Source organism: Cotesia glomerata, linkage group LG2 (assembly GCF_020080835.1).
Source record: "Cotesia glomerata isolate CgM1 linkage group LG2, MPM_Cglom_v2.3, whole genome shotgun sequence".
In the NCBI taxonomy this organism is placed as follows: Eukaryota; Metazoa; Arthropoda; class Insecta; order Hymenoptera; family Braconidae; genus Cotesia; species Cotesia glomerata.
The window spans coordinates 2838318-2862622 of NC_058159.1; the positions used below are offsets into that span (position 1 = coordinate 2838318).

The 24305-nt window shown below is 25.7% G+C and overlaps 2 protein-coding genes across 3 annotated transcripts; one reads left to right on the forward strand and one right to left on the reverse strand.

The window, feature by feature from the left end:
- Nucleotides 1–1995: 1995 nt before the first annotated feature.
- LOC123259185 (synaptotagmin 1) lies at nucleotides 1996–19671 on the reverse strand. Of its 2 annotated transcripts, none has more exons than XM_044719512.1 (9): nucleotides 19335–19671; nucleotides 7038–7179; nucleotides 6023–6148; nucleotides 5753–5898; nucleotides 5570–5662; nucleotides 5191–5385; nucleotides 3809–3985; nucleotides 3422–3673; nucleotides 1996–2218 (listed from the first exon to the last, which is right to left on the reverse strand). In XM_044719512.1, exons 2-9 carry the CDS (start codon nucleotides 7174–7176, stop codon nucleotides 2024–2026), a joined length of 1323 nt encoding a protein of 440 aa, XP_044575447.1. In that variant the 5' UTR covers nucleotides 7177–7179; nucleotides 19335–19671; the 3' UTR covers nucleotides 1996–2023. The 2 variants fall into 2 exon arrangements, with proteins under 2 accessions (XP_044575447.1, XP_044575446.1); XM_044719511.1 differs by having other exon boundaries at nucleotides 5570–5668.
- A 2450-nt stretch (nucleotides 19672–22121) lies between these two features.
- Nucleotides 22122–23468, forward strand: LOC123259212. Its single transcript, XM_044719553.1, has 4 exons — nucleotides 22122–22517; nucleotides 22819–22913; nucleotides 23004–23041; nucleotides 23130–23468. Exons 1-4 carry the CDS (start codon nucleotides 22314–22316, stop codon nucleotides 23138–23140), a joined length of 348 nt encoding a protein of 115 aa, XP_044575488.1. The 5' UTR covers nucleotides 22122–22313; the 3' UTR covers nucleotides 23141–23468.
- The last annotated feature ends 837 nt before the right edge of the window (nucleotides 23469–24305 follow it).

The following is a 24305-nucleotide window of genomic DNA, read 5'->3' on the forward strand; positions in this document are numbered from 1 at the left end:
ATCTACAATATATACTCAATGCATTCTCATTAACGCTTTAAATCGATCAATTAACAATTAAATAAAAATTATAATCTTTAAAAATAAAAATGTGCGGGGATTTTTTTTTAAATATACATATATATGTAATTTAACAATTTATCAATTAATTCAGCATCAAAGATCTCATATGACTCTACAGAAAAAACGTATAATAGATAATATATTATTGTTGTATATATTATATATTATATTTAATATATATGTATATATATATTTATTTATATATATGTGTATATACAAGATACTACACTCCATCAGAATATAGTTTAACGCTATTATTTATTAGATGGTAATTTTTCTGATTTTTTTTTTTCTGTTAACTCTTTTGTAAATTAATCGTTATCTACTGGGTTATTTTTTTTTTTTAGAGCTTTGTTTCTTATTTATTGTTTAGTTTTTTTTTAGATGAAGCGAATTTACGCCTGAAAAAAAATTATTGGTTTATTTTTCACATTTTTAAGTTAATCCTCTGCACATGTAACGGATAATTATTTATCTCGAAATATTTTTATTATATTTTTTCTTTAAAATTTTTAAGAGGTTAATCTTCTTTGTACAGAGGATTATAGTAAATTTAATAAATAAATTAGAAAGTTAAGTACCCAGTACTTGAACACTTATAAAAATGGGAACAGACTTTTCGAATTGTTGTAATAAAAAATCCGTATATTTATTATGAGTAATATGCACATGTTATAATTATTCAATGATACAGTAATTGATTTCTGTAAGTTTTTTCAATTATAAATCAAAACAATTTAATTTTTTTTTACTTAAAAATTTACATTTCGAGAATAGCCGATAGATGCTATTTTTTCATGAAAAATTTACTAAACCGTAAACTGAACAATCAGTTAAAAAAACGGTACATCGACGGTCTAATAAGCAATTGGTCTAACTCCTTATTTTTTAGAAGGTGATTTTTTGACCTTTTTTTTGTAGCAATAGTCCAATTATAAATTATTTGAATGATCCAAACCAAAATATTATACCTCTATTAGATATTAATGATATTAAATGGTTTTTTAAAGTGATAATAAATTCTGAACTAATTGTTTTTTCGTACAAATGGAAAATTTTCTAAAATGGAGTTAGAAAATTTTCTAATTAGAACGTCGATTTCATTTGAAGTAAAAAAAATTGTACTATCCAATGAAATAGTCTTTTTTAAATAATACATATTTTTTGTAAAGACATAAACTATAATTTGTAGATTAAATTTTAGCGTCTAACTATACCTCTAAATTTTAAAAGCAGTACTCAGAATTTGAACAAGCTGGGGCCGTATAATTTTAACAGTACTCTAATCTCTAATAGATTTACAGCCTAGTGATCAATATTGTGATTTGTATTAATTACTGCATATTAAATAAGTTTTGTAGCTAAAAATTAGTGTAGTTAAAAATTATTGAACGCTTTGAATTGAGTTTTTTTGATTTATAATTAAAAATTTGCTTTGTTATTCATAAAAAATGTAATTAAAAAATTAAATAAAAATATTTTTTATTTTTAAATGAACATATTAAATATTCATAGTATTATTTTTAATATTACTCAATAATATGTTATAATTCTTTTGATACTTCAATAAAACATTGAAAATTTTTGGTGTGCCTATTGCCATATATTTTATTAGTTCAATTACTGCTCCCGGAGTGTTCAACTACTACTCCTTTCAAAGTCTATTTTAAAACCGTTGTCAAAATATAAATATTAAATTATCTTTGTTATTTTGCGCTTCAATCAATTCAAAATTGTTTATATTTTCATGAAAATCACTAATTTGAACTAATAATTACATCTTTATATATTAAAAATAGGGTCAAACACGTTTTACTTTGAAACCTATTCAACTACTGGATACTTTACCTTACAGCGGAGTCTTTTGTTAGATAAAATTAAGTATTTCATTTAGATAAAATAATTATAAAAAAATTTACCTTTTTTTTTTTCTTTAATATTGTTTTTGGTTTTAATTTTCTTAGTCTTTCTTATCACCATCCTCAGGATCCTTGAGCGTATGCCACTGGGCAATTGGTCGTCTTGGTGATGCTAACATGTCTGACCAATGTCTTAATTCAGTACCACTTGCATTGTAGCCAAGAACACATTTTCCAATTGGTTCTGATGTACCAATACGATCATAATCTACCACAGTTACTACTAGATTAACTTTCTGCGAAAAAAGAAATAAATTTTGTTAAGATTATCTAAAAAAAAAAAATAAAAAAAAAAGTTTTTAACTAACATAGAAAGATTTTTAACTTCCCACCGTGAAAATTAATAATTTAATTTTCAAAAGTAGGAAGTCATAAATTTTGGTCCGATTTTGAGAATGTGAGTTTTCATCAGATCTCTAATTTATAGTAAAAAATTTCCAAATAATCATTTTTTTTTAGATAAATTTAAAATTCTTCATGGAAAGAAAAATTTCTTGACTGGTGAATCAAATTCTTGGCTCAAGAAAATTTTCGGGTGCCTGAAGGAAGACCGAAGTTATGGTAGCCGAAGTAAAAATTTTTCTTGAAATTCTATTCTTGGTAGAAGTCATTTTTTCTTAATTCAAATTATCATCAATACTTGATACAATAAACTTTTATATTTGATCAAGATTTTTAGATATTTTAGGGAAGCAGCGCTACCTACTTCAGCTGAAAAAAAAATTTTCTCACCTTGAGAAAATTTTTCTCTTGAATATTTGATACCCATTTTATATTATTTTAGCGTGCAATTATACATATTGAATGAAAAAAAATGATGAAATATTATTTGATCTTCCCATTTGACATGTTAATCAATAAAAATATTAATAAAAATTTACTTCTATCTTTATATTTAATTTTTTAGAGCAAGAGAGAAATTTTCTCAAGAGAAGAAAATTTACTTCTATCAAAAACTAAATTTTTTAGAGCAAGAAGCTGAATTTTCTCAAAACAAGATTTTCTTGACTTAAATAAATTTTCTTGGATCAAGATACGTATTTCTTAAAGCAAGAGAATTAATTTTATTGGAATAAGTGAAATTTTTTGTGTCAAAAAAAATTTTTTTTTCGCTCAAGAAAATAATTAGAAAGAAAAAACATTTTCTTGGCTCAAATGAACCTTTTTTTCTGTGTTCGATTTATCGACTCAAGACCTGATAAAAATTTTTTGTGCTTAAAAATAGCGCCAATTAAATCAAAATCGAACCAAGCGTTCAAAAGTTATAGCCATTTAAAAATTGCTCAATAATTTTTTTTTTCGCTATAACTTTTGAATTTTTTGAGCTTGAGGAGCTCAAAAATCAACTAGTAGGAAGATTTTTGAGTTCAGAGAAGTGGGAAGTTCCAGAAATGGCCTACAGGTCAACCGCCTTTCAGATTTTTTATTGAAATGCGTACTTGTATCTGCTCAAACGGAACTTCAAATGTAAAGGATTCGTTATAATAAGGATTCAATGTGCATTTCTTGATAGAAGTTTTCTTCTTCTTCAGCCGCTTTCCATTTTGCATAAGCGCTATTTTAACATACGGATCTGAGAGACCGCCGACATCCATCTTCTTTAGATTCTTGGCCTCCAGAATTACGACTGTTAATTTTCCAGCTGTCGGTACGTAACGGAGAGAGAAGCATATGTCACCAAGTTTGTTGTCCTACAACAAAGTTATTTATTATTACTATTGCTATTGAGATAAATAAATAAATAAACAAGACATTCAATGTAAATATAAATTCAAAAGCAAGGTAAATTGCGATAGATAGATACACTTAATAAAAGGATTACTCACTTGTCCGCCTTCTCCTTCAACGCTCTGCAGCTCTCTCCACTCCTCGATCGTTTGAGCTAAGTCTATTTGGCATAGCGGTACTTTGACTTCTCCTATTTGGTCGTGTTTTGAAAATCTGTCGAAGTCGAAGATTGCAAACACTAGGGTCTTGTTCATTGCATCGGCGTACGGAACACTCTTTAATAAAAATTAAATTAAAAATCAATACTTTAATATTTTTTAACACATAATACTCTTCTTAAAAGCTAAATTGTGAGCTTTGTATTTTTTGGGTAAATCTTTCCGGGAAATTAACTCTTGTTCTGGGTCGCTCTCACAAATACAAGTCACGTTTTGTGAATTTAATTTAAATTTTTCAGGCAATTCAACAGCCAAGAAAATCACCGGTAGTTTATAGTTTATTGAGTGAAAAATTCGAGGGTTGTTACAGGATAAATTTTGTGGTATTTATGATTAATGCCTTTAATATTATTTGTAATTTATGCTTGTATTGATCGCAAGAAATTTTACGGGGTTGTTACATAATGTGAAACTTTGAGTTTATACTGATAGAAGAATTTATGGGTTATTAATAAACTTATGTTTGGAAATAATTCATTTATATATTAAATATAATTTTTGGAATAAAATTATACTTATTAATATTAATAAATAATTTTATAATTTTTTCTAATAAAAATATACTAATAATTTTTACCGTAAAAAAAAATTTTTGTATAATTAAAATTATTTTTTTAATGTTCATTTTATTTAATCTATATTTTTATGAGAAATTATTAATGTACCTTATTTATTAAATATTTTAAAGTTGAATTTTTATTCGAGTCTAAAAAAATATTGATTAATAATTTATAAATATTTATAAAATATTAACAAATTCTTCTATCAGTGCAGATAATATTAAAAAACTGATAATTTATTAAATAATAAAATTATTTATAGGGTAGAAGTATTGTTTATGGCTAATTATTGTTTAAATAAACCATAGAAATGAATTTTTATTAATAAACTATTTTAAACTCAATTTTTTTTAATATAAATTTTTTAAAACTCAACAAAAATATGGTTAGTTAATATTTTAATTAATTTATAAAAAATTATAATATTATAACCATATTTTTGTTGAGTTTTAAAAAATTTATTTAAAAAAAATTGAGATTGTAATGTTTTATTAATAAAAATTCATTTCTATCGTTTATTTGAACAATAAATGGCCAAAAACGGTGCTAAGGTGGCCAAAAATAGTCTAATGTTTTTCTTTAACTCAAAAAAATTAAAATTATAATTAAATCAAACTAAAATTAACTACATTCAAAATCTCTCTCTCTCTGAGTAAAAGCAAATACACAATAACTTAAATGAAGTAATTACGTAAAATTCACCTTAAATGTAAACGTTTCATTAAATTCAGGACTCAAAGTTTTCCTGTGAACTTTGGTCTCAAACTTCTTCTTCTTATCCGGAAGTAAGTAAACTTTTACATAGGGATCTGAAGTTCCGCCCATATCTAGAGCAGGCAGGTCCTCGGCCCGGATCACCGTCACCGCCAAGCTGTTTGAATTAAAGTCGTATTCAAGCTGGAAAAAATCTCCGGCGTTAACAAAATAAATTCTTTAAACATGACCTACAAAATTATTATATCACAATTAAAAAAAAAAGACATTAACTACAAAGGTCCTTAACAAATACATGACTCGTAGAATAGGTGTATAATCATATACTGGTGCTCAAACTCATACGGATTAAAATTCACGAGTGTACCTTGTATTGTAGTCTTCCAAGTTTGACCTCGCTCTGTTTGCTCTCCGCCTCATCTGGCTCTTCAGCGTTGTCCGTAAGTTCTTCCATATCCGGCTGTACCTGCGCAAATGCAATTGGATTCCACCGAGGGTAAATTGGATTCTCTAATGACTAATTCAAAGCAAGGAAACCCGAATAACAAACCTTATCCTTGTACGTTCCTCCCAGGAGCTGAACGCCTTTCAGGTCTACTGCACCCTTAAGACCCTTTTTCCCGTCCTTTGACCGGCGTTTGCGGAAACATCTTCTTATACAGCAGAAGCAGACCCCCAGGACTATTGCTCCCACCGCTGGTAATTTTTAATTTTTCATTAATTTTCCACTTTATTTTAAATTCAATATCAGCTAGCTTTTTGTAATTAAAATTGTAAGTATTCATCGTTTTAATTATATAATAAGAATAAAAAACATTACCAATTAAAATTGCTACTAAGCCCCATGTTGGAATTCCCGTAGCTGCTGTTATTTCTTTTCCGACATTTTCTATCTTTGTTTCGATTTTAGCTGCCGTTGATTCTGTTGGAGCTTCCGAGAATGTTTCTAAAAAGCATTTCAGTATTGGTTAATAATTTTTTATCCACAGTTAATAATTTTTTATCCACAGTTAAAATATTCTATGTTGAATTTACAAAAAATTACCGTCAAATTTATTTATATAAATTTTTAAAAATTACATATTGGTATTCAGTTCATATTCATAAAGATAAATTCGGCTGCCCAATTTTAAAACACAGTAACTGCAAAATTTTTATACCTGATTTTTTTTTAATATTGCTACATTTGTTATAACTTTTAGACCTTAATTTCAAGTACTTTTTCTTTAAAATATTTATATTTAAGTATTTTCTATTCATAAATCAAATTTTTTATCAATTTGACGCGCAACCTTTTTTTTAATAAGAAAAATTTTTAAAAATCTTAAAATTGTCAGTTACTGTGTATTGAAATTGGGCAGCCGAACTGGTAAATTTACGGAAATAAATATCCAAATACCATAAGGGCGTATAATCAAAATTCTATTATTTTTTCTAAGTCCAAAAAAATTTTTAGTTTAAAGAAAAATTTTTTTTTGCATTTCTGCGCATTTCACGAAAAAATACGTCGGTTCCCAAAAAAAAATTTTTTTTTTGGCAATCAACGTATTTTTGTATGAAGTGTGCAAAAATGAAAAAAAAAATTTTTCTCCAAGCTAAAAATTATTTTTGGACTTAGAAAAAAAAATTGGGTTTTTATTATACGCTCCTATGGTTCCCAGGTGCCATAAGGGCGTATAAAAATTGTACACCCTTATGGAATCTGTAACGCGATATGTAAAAATAAAAAACTCGAGGAAAAATAATTTATATGAATTTTAAATTGTTTTTTTTTTTTAATGCAAAATTAACATTTCTTTTAATGCTTTTTTCACGTAAATATTTATTATATTTACCAGTAATAAATTCCTCGCTAGATGCGACTATCCTAAGTGTTGTACTGGGCATCGCTAATGCTGGGTTTTGTGTGTTGATTGGAGCCTCAGCAGCCAAGCTTTCGGCTACGTTAGCCGATTCTTTACTCGATGGCGGCATTTTCTAAAAAATCAAAAATTTATTTTACACTTCAAAACACAAATATCAATTTGATTTACAATGATTTGACAGTTTGAAAGTTTTATGATGAAAAATATAACAAGAAGAAGTATGAAGTTGAAGGCTATAAAGTTGAAAAGTAATTAATTTTTTTTTTTATTGAGTCTAACTTTGATCATTTTCCTTTGCGTTATTATTCATTTTATTGATTTTATTTTTATTCATTAATATTCAACACAATATTCCAAATAAATTGAAATTAACTTTAATAATTCAACGAAGTTTTAATTGAATAAATTAATTCAATCCAAGGATTACTTTTTCCAGTTGAAATATTTGATTATTCAATAAATTTAATGTCGGAATTTAGTAGCTGTCAATTTTTAATTTTAAAGAAAAATTACTATTGAAATTCGGGCAATCACTTGAAAATTATTGGACGGTTTAATCAACTGTAAGTTGATTAGAGCTGTCGATTGCAATATAACCAATCAAATTGCTCAATTAGCTCTATTGTTGAAAATAGAGCTCAATTTTCTTACTGAAAAATAATTATTAAAATTTAATAAAAAAGTAATTTTTATCAAATATAAATGAATACCTTTAGAATAAATTTATTTTATTTATTCTATTTATTGTTCAGAGAAAATAAATCAATAAACTCACAGATGCATAAAAAGCGTGATAAAAGATGACAGTAAAACGGATTAAATTCAATGATTGAAAAAAAATTAAATTATTTCTTTTTTCTTATTTAATAAAAATTATTATTATTTCTAAAAAAATTTAGAAAATACTACAAATTAAGTTACCTATATTTGTGAAATGCAATTGAGCAATGAAGATTTTATTTTCAATTACATTTTATCCATCGCGAGGACGATAAATTTATTGTCAACTAAAACCAATCGCTCCACAGTTAACAGTAATATTTTTCAATAAAGTCACACTTTCACTGTACTTACTCGAGAAAATTGACTGATATATAGCTCTAAAAATATATATATATATATAAAATAAATTTTATAACAACGAACTGCAAGTAAGAAGCATTGAAGAGAATAAGTGGAATCGTGATTGTCGAAGGAAACTTTGAGCATTCTATTTGCTCTCATATCGGTACCGACCTTGGACCCCCCCTCAAAACACTTTACTATGCTCACACTCACATCCACACTCGACCACACAATATTAACAAGTACAATCGTAGTCCTCTCAACTGTCAAACGCGATAAAGTGACATCTGAATTATTTTAATTGTTCCGCGAGTGATAAAACTCTAATTTTTATCTTCTTTGTTTCCTTTATTTTCATTCAATCATTGAAAATTTTTTTTTCATAATTATTTCTATTCTGTTACACGGAAAAATAAAGATCTAACTGGTTTCCATCTCGGATGGAACCTAGTTCTATCTATAGTGAAAAAATTTACAGTTGAGTTAGAATAATGAGCCTACATGACAATTTTTAATTAATTTGATCGATATTTTTATCTGTAAATATTTTGATTGATCAAATGTAATATTACAAAATACACTTTATTTATTTATTTATTTATTTATTTCAATATAATGAGACCCAACAGCTGTAAAGCCAATAACAGGGTCACTGTAAAGTTTACACAAATTATATCTTAATATAATTTAGTAACTAAAAAGCGTAGTACAAGCAAGATTTCAAAGTTATAATAAGTAAATAATTCATTAATTTTTATACATTTTGTCTGGAATATAATCAAAAATATATATAATAATTTACATTGTACCATATAAAAATGAGTAATAGAAATTGTCTAAGATTTGAAAAAATAGATAGATGACTATAATTATCTTAGTGACATTAAAAGAGTTGCAAGTACGTTGGCGCTACGGTTAGAATTCTGATTGTAGCCCATGAAATCATAGGCATCACAGTTTTCATCAATATAATTACAAATGTTAATGATTCTACATAAAGGTGATGCCAGAAATATATATACTTATTTTCATTAGTTGGATAAAAAAGCAATGCCGATCTGGTAATAATTTGTAGAAAAGAAATGGGAATTTGTTGCAGAAATCTGGGACAAAATATGTCACCCTTTAAAAGTCCTATTAACAGGAGTACTGATGCACAGATTTTTCTTTAATTAAATTATTGAAACTTATTGAGCACTTATACCAATACTTAAATAGTAATTAAAAAATTATTGATAAAAAAATTAAATTTGTAAATTGAATAATTTCAAATTATTGAGTATATTGTATTATTATTAAATAGATACATTAAATTTAAGAACATATAAAAACTCTAATAAAAAATTGTAATAATTTAATTAATTATGCTTTTATTATAAATTAATTTAATTCAATTTAATTTAAAGTATTTTATTAAATCAATTTCATTTTTAATTATTTGTTTACATAAATAAACTATTAAAAAACAATTAAAAATTGTCTTGTAGGCTAATGTAGGTTTATTATTCTGACTCTGGGATGGTAACTACTTTTATGTAGATTGTAGTGGGTACAATCTTCGTTGAACTGAGTCTCATCTTGGATTGAACTACGTTCAACGAAGATTGTACCCACTGTAATCTATATAGAAGTAGTTACCATCTGTAAATTTTTTCACTATGGATGAAAAACAGTTAAATCTTGTTTTTTCCGTGTATGGTTTATAAAAAAAAAAAAAAAACTTCTTCGCTTGGTTGAAAAAATAAGACTTTTAATTGTAAATTTTAAAAATTTACACGGTACTCCATATGAATACTCGCGACACAAATACACACCTCGAGCGATGTATGATAAAAATTTTTCTAAAGCCCAGAGATATGGATTCGCGAACACACATGTCAAAGAAGAAATAATAATAATAAAAAAACTCGACCGCCCGGAATTCGCTATGCAGGTCACCGCAGAGTAAAGCACAAGGCACAGGTGAGCTTTCAGTCTCGAGAACTCCAACCGGAATAGAAATGAGAGATGAAAAAATAAAATAACGGATAAGTCTTACAGGAAATGAATATTAACTCTATAATCATAATCCGGGCATCTTTCATCTTCAATCTTTCGGATAACAGCTCTTAAACTTTTCCTGTAAGTATTCTAATCCCCGGAAATTGAGACTAATTTACAATTAATATTTCGTATTTTTATTTTTATGATTTGTTAAAAAATATTGATAATTTTTTTTTTAAGTTGAATAATTAAACAATTTTTCAATTGAAATAGATCAACTGCTTGTTTAAATAGATTGAACTTTTTCACTTGACCTTTAGCGGAAAATCCTCTCCCACGTATTTTATCTCAAGTTTCTTAAATTCCTTAAATTCGTATTTTTATCTTTTATTTCCAATTCGCTTTTATCGCACAAAGGGAATTTTTTCAACAACACATTTTTTTATCTACGGGCTGGATAAAACTCCCGATTTATTTCGTTAAGTTTACAACCTCTCAGTAATTTTATTTTCAATTTACTGAGTGCTTTACTGCGGTAATTAATGAGACTTCTTTTTTTATAGCGTGAAAAATCACAAGTTTTATAAAATTTTACAATCAGAGAAAATATTTTTAAACTTCTGCTGTTAAAAAATAAAAATAAACTGAAGTTTTTTTTTTAATTATGTTGCTTAAAATTCTATAAATATTCTCGGTTGTATTAAAAATAAATATGACAAAAAAATTTAGTCCAAAAAATTATTTTTAAAAAATTGGATTTTTTATTTTTTAAAATTTCTACTTGTCAATTTTTTTTTATAATTTTTTTACCATAATTTATCTGTTAAAAAAATTCTAAAAATGATTAAATATCTGTTAAATTAATATTCATAAAATAAATGGGATAATAAAAATCAATAATACAAATATTGTCTAAAAAAAGTAGTACAAATTTTTTTAGAGCCGGCAAAAGTTACCTGTCAAATAATAATGTCGCATAAGTTGTTTTCAAACGGATCAATATTTTTAATTAATTGTCTGGATCCCTCTTTATTGACAGCTGTTCTTGTTAGTAATAATTAAATACCAGGGGAAATAATATTTACATTTTTGTATGGTTATTATCAAAAGGATATAGTCCATAAAACATTTGGTCAACATTTAGATACCGCAGGTGTTTGCTGAATAAGTAAACTAGCGACATTTAAAATAGTTATCAAAGCAAAAATCACTAACTAACCCAATGAATATTTAAGATCGGTAATTTATAATCTAAACATTAAATTAACTCTGTCGGATTTTCGGTAAATTAAACTTCCTGAATTGATATAATTCTCTCGCGGAGTTTATTCCATTGGGATTAATACATAATAGCTCTTGACATTTAATTTAACTGAAACTTTGAATAATTACGAAATTTTTGTTATTTTAATTTTATATAATTGAAAATTTATCTTTGTGTTAAAAAAAATATAAAAATAAAAGTTTTGGTTAAAATTTTGTGAATGTTGAAAGAATTTAAGTTAGTCGAGAAGTTTAAAGAGATTCAGGAAAGACTTAATCGGTCTTAGAAGTTTTGAAAGTTCGGAAATTGGATGTTGTAGTTTAGAAAATTGGAAGGCACTTAACTGAGAGTATTATCGAATACTCGACAAGTTCTAAGATCATGCTAAAAAATTCAGTCTTGATCATTTATTATGGAAATAAAATAATGATAATGAGAAAAATTTTTAATCTTTTAAAATCTTTTAAAGATTTCCTATAAAATAAGTCTCTTATAATTTTTATTATAGTTTAAACATTTCACCTTAAAATAGTTTTTAATTGCATCACATATAGATAATTCTTAATTTGTAATTATTTACTTAAATTTTTTTGAAAATAATAATAATCTATATTATTAAGAGAATAAGAAAAATTTTGTGGCCAGTGTATTTATATGATAAAATGGGTTTTTATAATTAAATTTGGTATCATTAAGAAAGTCTTGACCCTGTATCTCGTGAACTATTGACATTTTTAAAGATATAAGCTCATCCCGATGTCACACTCATCGAGACCTTTCATTTGAGTAATCACATCAATTTTTCATATATTTTATATATTTATATATTTCACAAATACCATATATATAAAATATGTAAAAAATTTCATGTGGGTATTCAAATGAAAGCTCATGATGAGTGTAACATTGGGATGAGCTCATATCTTTAAAAATATCAATAATTAAGAATGACCTTGTATATTGTGACCTATCGACATTTTTAAAGATATAAGCTCATCCCGATGTTACACGCATCAAGAGCTTTCATTTGAGTACCCACATCAATTTTTCATATATTTTATATATTTATATATATGTATATATGAAAAATATATGAAAATACATGTGGGTACTCAAATGAAAGCTCTAGATGAGTGTAACATCGAAATGAGCTCATATCTTTAAAAATATCAATAATTAAGAATGACCTTGTATAATGTGACCTATCGACATTTTTAAAGATATAAGCTCATCCCGATGTTACACTCATCAAGAGCTTTCATTTGAGTACCCACATCAATTTTTCATATATTTTATATATTTATATATATGTATATATGAAAAATATATGAAAATACATGTGGGTACTCAAATGAAAGGTCTTGATGAGTGTAATATCGGGATGAGCTTATATCTTTAAAAATGTCAATAGTTAAAAAAATACTGTACAATTTAACAAAAGTCATTATTTAATAAAGCAAAATTTTATTTATTAATAATTCACAAGTCCCGGCAGTCACATAGTGACTGCAAGGTTGCTAGTAATAGTAATATTAATAATAATAATAATAATAATAATAATAATATTGAATAATTTATGAGAGTTGGCAGTAAAATTTGCCAACTCAACTAAAAGACTAAAAAAAAAAAAAAGTATCAAAGAAGTTGGATTTATTTCGTGACTATGGAAATGTATGATGAAAAAAAATATGATAAAAAAAGTCCATATATATATATATATATATATATATATATATATATATATATATATATATATATATATATATATATATATATATAAAACCATGATTGACGATAAGAAGCTTCGTAAAAAAAAAGTAAGGCTGAAAACGTGAGCTTTCCAAGTTGAGAACTATATAATTTAAACACTTATCAGATTTTTTTTTCATGTAACTGTGATCTAGATAATATCGAACGAATCCCCCATTCTTCATCCCATCACTACTTTTATTATTATTTATTATGTTTTCATAAATCAGCTATTAAAATTTAAAGAAACCGTAAAATAAGCAGAAAAAAAATTGCTGAATAAAAAATCTAAAAAATCTCACTGTCTAGAATTGATCTCATGCATATGGATAAAATTTGTCGGCTCTAAAAGAAACAATGAAGAGGGTGGAAAAGTAAAATTGGAAAAATAATCTATATTTATATCTCAAGAAATCCTCATATTTTTTCAAACCCGTGGGAGTAAAATAACATAAAGCGTCAAAAAAAGCGACGCAAGGTCTGACGCGCTATAGACTTTTCTACTGATTCCTCGGCTCCGCATTTTTTGAGCTTAATCTCTCACTATCAATCTCCGCACTATCTCTATCAGCAGTACAAATTGCTGTACTTTTTTTACTATTACTAATAATAAAACTTAATATTTTTTTTCTACAGAAAATATTAAACATTATAAATAATTTCTTATAATCATTTTTTTCCCTTTACAATTAATTTTTTTTATATAAAATAAAAATATAATTAATCCTATTAATTTCATAAATATTTTCTAAATCCTTAAAAATGTACCTAAAACTTTACTAATTATTTACTAGAGCACTAATTGCAATTAAAAGATTTTTTTTACTAAAAAAAAAAAATTTCCTTTGAGCAAAAATTTAATCTTGTAACAATAATAATAATTTAAAAATTATAATAATAATAACACTATCAGTGAACAGCCGGGAGTATGAAATCAATAAGAAGCAACACTGCAGTTCAGTTAGCGAGGTCGAAACAAAAGACCGTACATATTATATTATATTATATATATATATATACATATATATATATATATATATATATATATATATATATATATATATATATATATATATATATATATATATACGTATATAACAATATATAAATGAACGAACGAGAGTAAGAAGATAAAATGTCATATTGGCTTCAATTCAATTTTTTCTCCATCACCAATAATTAATAAAAAAAAAAAAAATTTGTAAGGACAACAAAAGACACGTGGAAGAAAAGGTTTATTAACTCGAGAACGAAGTTACCCGAATTATCAATAATAATAATAGTGATAGCGATAAACAACAAGTAATAGTCCGGACAAAAGTATTTTTATACATTAATAAGTCGAATTCTCGGTTGACGCGACGAGTAAATATACTTATACCATCCTTGGTGTCCTTCAAGACAGCTCAGTTCGACCTTGACACATGCGTGGGCACTGGCATTACGTTTCATCACTTGGGGGATTACAATAACAACTTTACGGCCACCACTATCGCTGTTCTGGGCTTTTTCGCTCTCCAGCAACTCTCAATAGTCAAGACCTTCTGTATCTTGTATTGTGTATCAGAGATATCCAGTAGTGTGGAATATACTCTGGACTTGTTCCATACAGTTGTTCTAATCCACAGTTTTACTTTTATCTTAATCTTCCTAGCCACCCCTTTATTCGACTTACTTTTTGCCCTTTGCCGTCATAAGTCGACCATTATTTTATTAATTAATCGTTTGACATCAAGCATGACATTTACGTCATTAGGTCATTACATTACATGTTGCTTTGACTGGTAGCTTAATTGAAGGAAATTAATGTTCTAATAACAGAACTAATTTTTTTTTATTTGTTCGTTCTGTCGAAATATTTATAAAAGAAATATTTAAGATATTTTTTGAGAAAAGAAAAAAAGAATAGAAAGATTATATGTAAAGAAAAATAATATATAGAAATAAAATATGTAAAAACTTTGTAAAAGACGAAAGTCGTGCAACTAAAACTCTTTATTATTATAAGATATTTTTTGGTCAATTTTTATATATTTTAAATCAAGTGAATTTTCTTATCAATAATTATTCATTTTTATTTAAAATAAAATTAGTTATTTTTAATAGTACTATAAAATGTTTTTTCATCGATAAAAAAAATCTTGAATCAAAAAAATTATTTTAAATTAAGAAAAAAATTTTTAAATCGAGTTAAATTTATTTTAATAAAAAATAATTTAATTGAAGAATTTTTTTTGCTTAATTTAAGGCAATAAAAATCTTTAGAATGATTTTTTTTATCGGAATAATTATTAATTTCAACTTAAAAAAAAAAGTTACTTTTAATAACAAAACCATTGAATATTTACATTAAAATTGCTTTGACTGGTGGCCGAATTGAAGGAAATTAATGTTCTAATAAAAAGGACTAATTTTTTTTTATTTTTTCGTTCTGTCAAAATATTTATAAGGAAAATATATGAGACATTTTTCGGTCAAGTTTTTTTATTTTGAATCAAATGAATTTTTTTATTAATAATTATTAATTTTTTCAAAATAAAATAATAGTTATTTTTAATAGTACTATAAAATGTTTTTATATCGATATAAAAAAATATTGAACCAAGAAAATTACTTTAAATTAAGAAAAGGATTTTTAAATCGAATAAAATTTATTTGAATAAAAAATAATTTAATTGACCTATTTTTTTTTGCTTAATTTAAGGCAAAAAAACTCTTCAGAATGATTTTTTTTATCGGAACAACTATTAATTTAAAAAAAAATTACTTTTAATAAAACCATTGAACATTTAAGATTAAAATATTCAAGATTATTTAAATTTTCAACCTTTCTTAATTTTGTTACATCTTATACAACAATCAGAGATAAAGTTTTTTTTCAAGATAATCTTTGTAACAATAAAATTTATTATTTCATATAATTTATTCAATTTAAAATAATTTTTTTTTCACTATTCAAAAAGTATGATAATTACTAGGGCCAGGGCTTTCGCAGTTGTTTAAATGAGCATTCATATGTTTAACCTCAAATTTGAATAAAGAAAAAACGCCAACTTCCTGGCCCTATTAATTTCATTTAATGAAAAAAATGTGCATAGAGTATTTGAATTAAAGTAAATTGCTGAATAAAAATTTCGAAAGAAAAAATTTTTATTTGATCAAATGTAATAACGTCATTTATGCAATTACTTTATTCATCGGACTGAGATTTTTTTTTATAAATTTATTATTATTATTATTATTTTACATGAAAATTCTATAAATTGACGATAAAAGTGGTGATTTATTTTATCTAGTATCTTGGTAGCTCGAGATGGAAAAGAGGAAATAATGTAGAATACATATGTTACATACATGCAGGCTTCATATATATATACACGGATATAGCGATATAGATAGTTTGAATATACATGCAAAGATGAACGAATAAAGCCATTCGGATCAATATTGACCAAGTTAATAAGGAGTATGCTTTTAAAATAACTTATTCTTTAATAAATTCACTTTAAATTAATAATTAAAATCAATTATTTGAAAATAATTAATCAAATCTTTAAAAATTTAAACGATAATAATTAAAGTAAATGTGCAAATGTAAAAAAAAAAAAATTATTATTTCTTACTGCTTATCTAAAACTGTAATAATTTTTTTCCGTACAATTTTATAATCTAAAAAAATAAAAATTGAACATATTGAAATAAAACATCAAAAATTAGTTATAAAAATAATTGAAATTAGTTATAAAAATAATTCATAAAAACTTTTTTACAACCTTAACTCGTTAAATAAAATAACGAATTCTAAACAAGAACTAATTATAAGTTTTAAAAAATATCGGGTTAGTTCTGATGAATAGAGTGAAAATTGATGAATAAATAAGCGGTTGAGATTACTTATTGCGCCGGTATTTGATGATTTAATGCCAGAAGAGCCGGGTACAGTCTAAGTCAAGAAGAGATTACAGCAACAGCGCATAATCACCGGGTCTGTTATAAACTATAACTGTTTTATGTAATTGTCTGATAATTATCTCATACTCTGTCCTGGTAAATTGATCACCTGCGGTCAAAGAAACTTATGCAACATTTAGTTCGAAACGCGTGCGTGATTTCTGTCACCGAGAATTAATTTACACTCGGAAAATTGGAATTTTTTATGCGTTTCAATAAACGCAATTGCTATTCATTGAGCTCATAAATTCTTTGATCTACTCTGTCCCGGCTTATTGATAATATACACCCGAGAAATAAAAGACTCAGCTAAGAAAACAAACATAATGTTTATGGTTTAATAAAATCGAGATCTTTAAACGTTTCGGAAAAAAGGGGACGAAATCTCTTTAATGGGTCAGCTCCCTAAATATATAATAAAAGCGAGAGTCCTTGCTAACAAAAATACTAAGTGTGCTTGGAGCTCTAGCTCGTAGGGCTTCTAGACGCGCTCACCCCATATGACACAAATTCCAAAAATCGATCCGACACCATTAATAACGTCCCACTCAATTCCATACCAGGAATTTTTTTACTTTTTTATTTTATTATTAAATTCTAGATCTTTGTACTGAGAAAGTCGTGAGTAAGTAAAGTTTTTTTTCGCATTTTTTAAGAGTCAACCTCTTCAATGTTTTTATTTTATAATTACGAACAAAAGTATTATAATTATTATTTTTATTATAAAAAATATCAAGTTTCTGTTTGAATAGAAAAAACAATTTTATATTTAAAAATTTTTTTATGTCGCAAGAAATTAAATCTCAATTTATCTTTTGCTGAGTTTTATGAATATTATAATTATTACGTGGGTGGTTAGAAAAAAAAAACCGTATTCTAACCATTGAAAAATTTTTTTTTAATTAAAAAAAATTTATTCTCATAAATTTTATCTTTAATATTAATTTTTTTTACTAAATAAAAAATTTCAAAAACAAAACTTTTCAAACTAATTTTTTTTTTATTAAAAAAAATTTTTTTTTTTAATTAAAAAAAATTTATTCTCATAAATTTTATCTTTAATATTAATTTTTTTTACTAAATAAAAAATTTTAAAAACAAAACTTTTCAAACTAATTTTATTTTTTTATTAAAAAAATTTACTCTCATAAATTTTAGCTTTAATATTAATTTTTTTCATTAAATTAAAAATTTTAAAAACAAAACTTTTCAAACTAATTTTTTTTTTAATTAAAAATTTTTTTTTTTAGTTAAAAAATGAACAAAAAATTTTTATATAAATTAAAAAATTTATAGTTAATCTTTAATTTAGCAGAAAAAAATTTTTTATTAAAAAAAATTACCTCTAAAAAAATTTTTTTTAAATTCTCAATAAATTGTGGAGATTAATAATAACATTACCCAACACTTTCCCAAGACTTAAAAGTGCAAAATAATCGCACTCATTACAGAAAAAAAAGTAGACAATAACTTGATAAAAAGCTAGTATAAAATCATAGATTGCAAGGTATTATTCGTAAATAAAAGCGTAGATAATAAAAAAGTAGATAAAAATAGAGAGCGTACGAAATGTATCATCACCATTTATAACGTAAAATGTTTCAATTTATTAAGCTTTGATGTCTATTCGTACTTATCCAAGACACTTTTCTTTTTATTGTCGAGCACACACATCCATACATTCATCATACATTGATGCACCACACCACGGAGCTCGAGGGCGGAGAGATAGTGCTTCAACCTAATTGGCATGGATTCTAGAAGACACTTGAGAATCTCGACATTATAGAAAAAAATCGATACCTTCTTTCATGAATATCATTTTAATTCACAATACCAATACAACCCCCACACTAATATTCCTGTTCATATATATAGAAATATATATACACTTCTCTCAAAAACCCACCCCCAACTCCCCGCGTAATTTCAACGCTCCGATCTACAAAAAACTAATCCTAAGATGAAATGAAAATAAGTATAATTTATTTTAAAATGTATCTGTAATACAAATCAAATAGTCATACTGAACGTGCATCGATCGCTTTGACCCCAGTGAGAACCCACCCAACGTAATAATAATTTACTTTAAACATAATCCTCGTTTTGGAGTTAAAAGATGGAGATAATTTATCATTTTTTTTTCCAAAGAATTTCTGTGGAAAAATTCGCGGGTAAAAATAAATTTTTAAAAAATTAGGAAATAATTTTTTTTTTTTTTTTAAAGATTAGTAGTAATAATAAATGGTACTTACTGAGTAGGTAGATATAAGTTAAAAAAAAATGGAAAATATTTTCCACGTCAAAGACGAACGCGGAAAAATCACTGAACGATTTAAAATGATCCACTGGCACAATAAATTTATTAAACGGTGTGTAGTACGGTTATTTTTGTTCGTATTTATAATAATATTATTTAAAAAATGTTATCTTTCATGGAGAAAGATGTTTCGAGGAGCAGAACAAATTTACTATTATAACAAACACATTTTTATGTGAAATAGTGAGTATCGAGCACGTCAGTGTAACGCACGGAAAATGTATCCGTTGTTGCGGTGCTCGAGTATCAATGCTCCTAGAGGGTGATGGTGATGGTGGATGACGATGGTGCACGAGGGGATGTAGAGTAAGAGGAGAGTACAAGAAGAGGGATCAAATTCACAGTGCGCAAGACCCTCCTTTTCGAAGGTACTATCGCTGTAAAGATGGCTGCCCACGTCGACGCGGACGGGATCGATAAAACGAGTTACGTTTTACTGCCAGCTAACAGTCAATGTAATATAATGTTTGTACATGTACTGCCACATTTATATCTACATCTACAGTTGTACTATCTGTATCAATAACTACAAGTATGCAAGCACGGCTCCGAAAAAAACTTGACTATAATTTTGTTACAATTTAATTTTTGCAAGCTTCTAAAAAATTCCGACAAATTTGTTTTTTTTTTTTATGATAATTTTTTGGAAAAATTTTTATTCAAATTTTTAGGGGAGGGAGGACATATTTTGATGAGCTTTTGACCATTTTTTCAAATCCTCGGCGTGACGATCGCGGTCGTTGTGAAGAGATGGCGGTCTAGTATAAACTAGATATGGGAATTAATACCGCGCACATAGTATAGAGTAAATCTAGCGCATCGTACACAGTATAATACACAACTACTTGCTACTAGAGTGGAGGCTTTTTTTTTACAATGATGACGTAGGAGAGCTTTGTCGATGCCCTGGTCGATGGCCGTGACACCTCGCTCATCAGTATTCTATGTGTTATCTATTGATATTTTGGATTTTTTTTAGTTTTTTTATGGTAATTGATGATGGGTTGATGTTGTAGGGAATTTTAAAGATAATGAGGAATGGTAATTTATAATTAGAAAATTGTGATGTAATTATGAGGACTTGAGTAACAGTAATTTTAATTTAAATGGAGCGGGATTTAATTGCGATGAAGGAAAATAGTGGAGATATTATATTTATTATATGATTGAAAAGTGATCTCTTATGTAAGCTTCTCTTTGTTACTGTGGTTTATTATCTACTGATAATATGGAGTTTATTTAATTTTATGTAATTCTGAGGGTTGTTATTATTATTTTATTTTGAATTGTAGTCAATAATTTAAATTAAAGTAAATACACATTAGTAGAAATTTTTTTTTTAATTTAATAATAAATTTTTGAAAAATGAATTATTTTAGGCGAAATATTGAAGCTATAAAAATATTAAGAGACCTTTTTTGTCGGAAATTCAATTTTGTATAAAAAAAGGATTCTGATTTTTTCGTATCTTTGATCTTTAAGACAAAATATTAATTTAAATAAAAATAAGAGAAATTGCATATTTCTAATTCAATAATCATAAGAATGATGACACATTTTTGAATCTACATTATGAAGAGAATAAGCAAAATTTTGTGGCCAGTGTATTTATATGATAAAATGGGTTTTTATGGTTAAATTTGGTATCATTAGAAAGGTCTTGTCCTGGAGTTGTTCCTTTTCATAGTCAATTTATGATGATAAGTATTTAGGCTGCATTCGAAAATGTTCTATCTCTAGATATATAATTAAGAAATGACCTTTTATCTTGTGAACTATTGACATTTTTAAAGATATAAGCTCATACCGATGTTACTCGCATCAAGACCTTTCATTTGAGTACCCACATCAATTTTTCATATATTTTATATATTTATATATTTCACAAATACTATATATATAAAATATGTAAAAAATTTAATGTGGGTACTCAAATGAAAGCTCTTGATGCGTGTAACATCGGGATGAGCTTATATCTTTAAAAACGTCAATAATTAAGAAATGACCTTGTATTTTGTGAACTATTGACACTATTAAAAATATAAGCTCATCCCGACATTATACTCATCAAGACCTTTCATTTAAGTACCCAGATCAATTTTTCATATATTTTATATATTTATATATTTCACAAATACCATATATATATAAAATATATAAAAAATTCCATGTGGGTACTCAAATGAAAGCTCTTGATGAGTGTAACATCGGGATGAGCTTATATCTTTAAAAATGTCAATAATTAAGAAATGACACTGCATCTTATAAACTATTGATACTTTTAAAGATATAAGCTCATCCCGATGTTACACTCATCAAGAGCTTTCATTCGAGTACCCACATGCATTTTCATATATTTTTCATATATACATATATATAATATATAAAATATATGAAAAATTGATGTTGGTATTCAAACGAAACCTCTTGATAAGTGTAACATCGGGATGAGCTTATATCTTCAAAAACATCAATAGTTAAGAAAGTACAGTGCATTTTAACAAAAGTCATTATTCAATAAAGCAAAATTTTATTTATTTATAGTTCAAAAGTCCCGGCAGTCACATAGTGACTGCACGGTTACGAGTGATAAATTATTTTGGGCAAAATATCTAAAATATGATAAAATGATAAAAGAATTTTTTTGTAGCAAATTAAATTTTTTATAAAAAAGATATTTATTAATTTTTTCAGTCAAAATATTATAAACTAAAAAATTTTATTATTATTTCAAATAAGAATCAACAAAAATTTTGGTTGCTAGGTTCATTGTTTACATGTTACATTATACATATAACCTTTATAAGGGCATATAAGTAACCCTAAACTAATAAAGCATAACAAAGGGTATAAAGAGACAGTATAATATCTACTTCATGAGCATAAATAATTAATTAAGCTACAAAAATAAAGCATGAATAGTAAAAATAGCAGTATCGATTCTTATAATACCCCATTGGAAGACATATTTTTAGGCACGGAAATAAATAATTCAAAAAAAAATTTATCGAACAAGAGTGATGGCGAAAATAATCCAAAGTTAGATAAACCCGGGAGCTCCGATAATAATCACATCAAATACATCAACCGTCCAGTCATGGATACTTCTTTGCCCTATGTAAGTTCAATCAGGTCAATCGTAATCATAGTCATAAGTCAAAGGCAGAACTAATTTATAAATTGCTACTCTCTAAATCTGAAATAGTGAAAATCACTGGAAATTAGTGATATATTCAATATTTCACAGTTATAAGTTTACCACTTGGTATACTTATAGCTGTGAAACAGTGAAATTCCACTGATTCATTTTAAGAGAGTAATTTTATTAAATCGATCATTGATTTTCCATTTAATTAGTACATCAATAAAATTAATCTCCGCGTGGTAATGTTAATATGTCTTTTATTATTATATCCCAGATTCCAGTTTATACTCATCTCGTAACTTATGATCTAACGCCGATAGAGAGACCGCCAACGCCACCGGTCATTAAAATTTTACGAGCCCAATTACGGTATTGGTTTTATTTGTCATTATTTGTACTTGTTAATGGAATATTCATTCATTCATGAATTTTTTCTTTCTAATTAGTTTTTTCTTTTAGAAATGACACTCCGGAATCGAGAGCGTCAAGTAAAACCGGTAAAATTTTTTTTACTAGTTTATTTATCATTTTTGCACTTATTAATTATTAAAAAAAAAATCTTAAAATATTTTTCTTCTTGAATAGGGCAATTTTAAGAGATCGTAAAATATTAACTTCGACTTCAGGACCTTGGAAATAAGTATCGATATTTTTCGACATAAATAATTCTCGGTGGCTCGCATGTATTAACTCTGAATTTTCGATTCCCAAAATTATAAATAGCCTGTACTGGACGAACCGAGGATTCAAGAGTCGCTTATATTGACGAATGATTTGTGAGCCGCTGTAATAACGTCATATGAATGTGACGTCCTGCACACGTGTGATTTAATTCTGGAATATTATATATTCCGATGGGCTACTAAAGTCACACGCAAAATTGTAATCAAGGATTTATTTTTTATCAACAATGATAAATATTTATTTTTTATCTAAAATTTATTATTTTTTCTATTGAAAAAAATTTTTCATAATTTTTTAATAAATTATTAATAATTTTTTAATAAATTTTTGATAATTTTTTAATAAATTTTTGATAATTTTTTAATAAATTTTATTTTAAATTAAGGAATTAATTATTTAAAAATCAAGGCGTTATTCAGAAACTCAACTATTTAATTTCATAAAACAGTTATTAACATTTTTTTAATTATTTTAAAATTTCTAGTAAGAAAATTAAATATTTCTACAAAAAAAAAAAAAAACAAAAAATTATTAAAATATTTTTTAAATAAAAAAAATGCAACAATATAAAGAAATTTATGTTTTTAAAAATTCATCTACAAATTGTAGTTTATTTTTCAAATTTCACTAAATTTTTTTAATTTTCTCTATAAAATATGAAGTTTAAAAATTTAACAGATATTTAATAATTTTAAGAATTTTTTTAACAAATAAATTAATGAAAATTAATTTAGCCGACATTTCAAAATTTTTATAAATTTTTTATAAATATCTTTTTAGTTGTAATTTAATTAATAAAAAAAATCAAAAATTTTTTTATTAAAGAATTATTACAAAAAAGTAAAAAAAAAAAATTTTTCATTTGTTAAAAACTTCAAAAACTATAAGTGCAATTTTTTAAAAATATTTTTTAGTTATAATTTAATAAATTAAACAAAATAAAAAAATAAAAAATGTCGGATAACTTTATTATTATCTGCTTACTTCAGTGTCAATAAATTATGGCAAAAAAATTTAGAAAAAAAAGTTGACGTATAGAAATTAAAAAAAATAAAAAATGCAATTTTTTAGAAATAA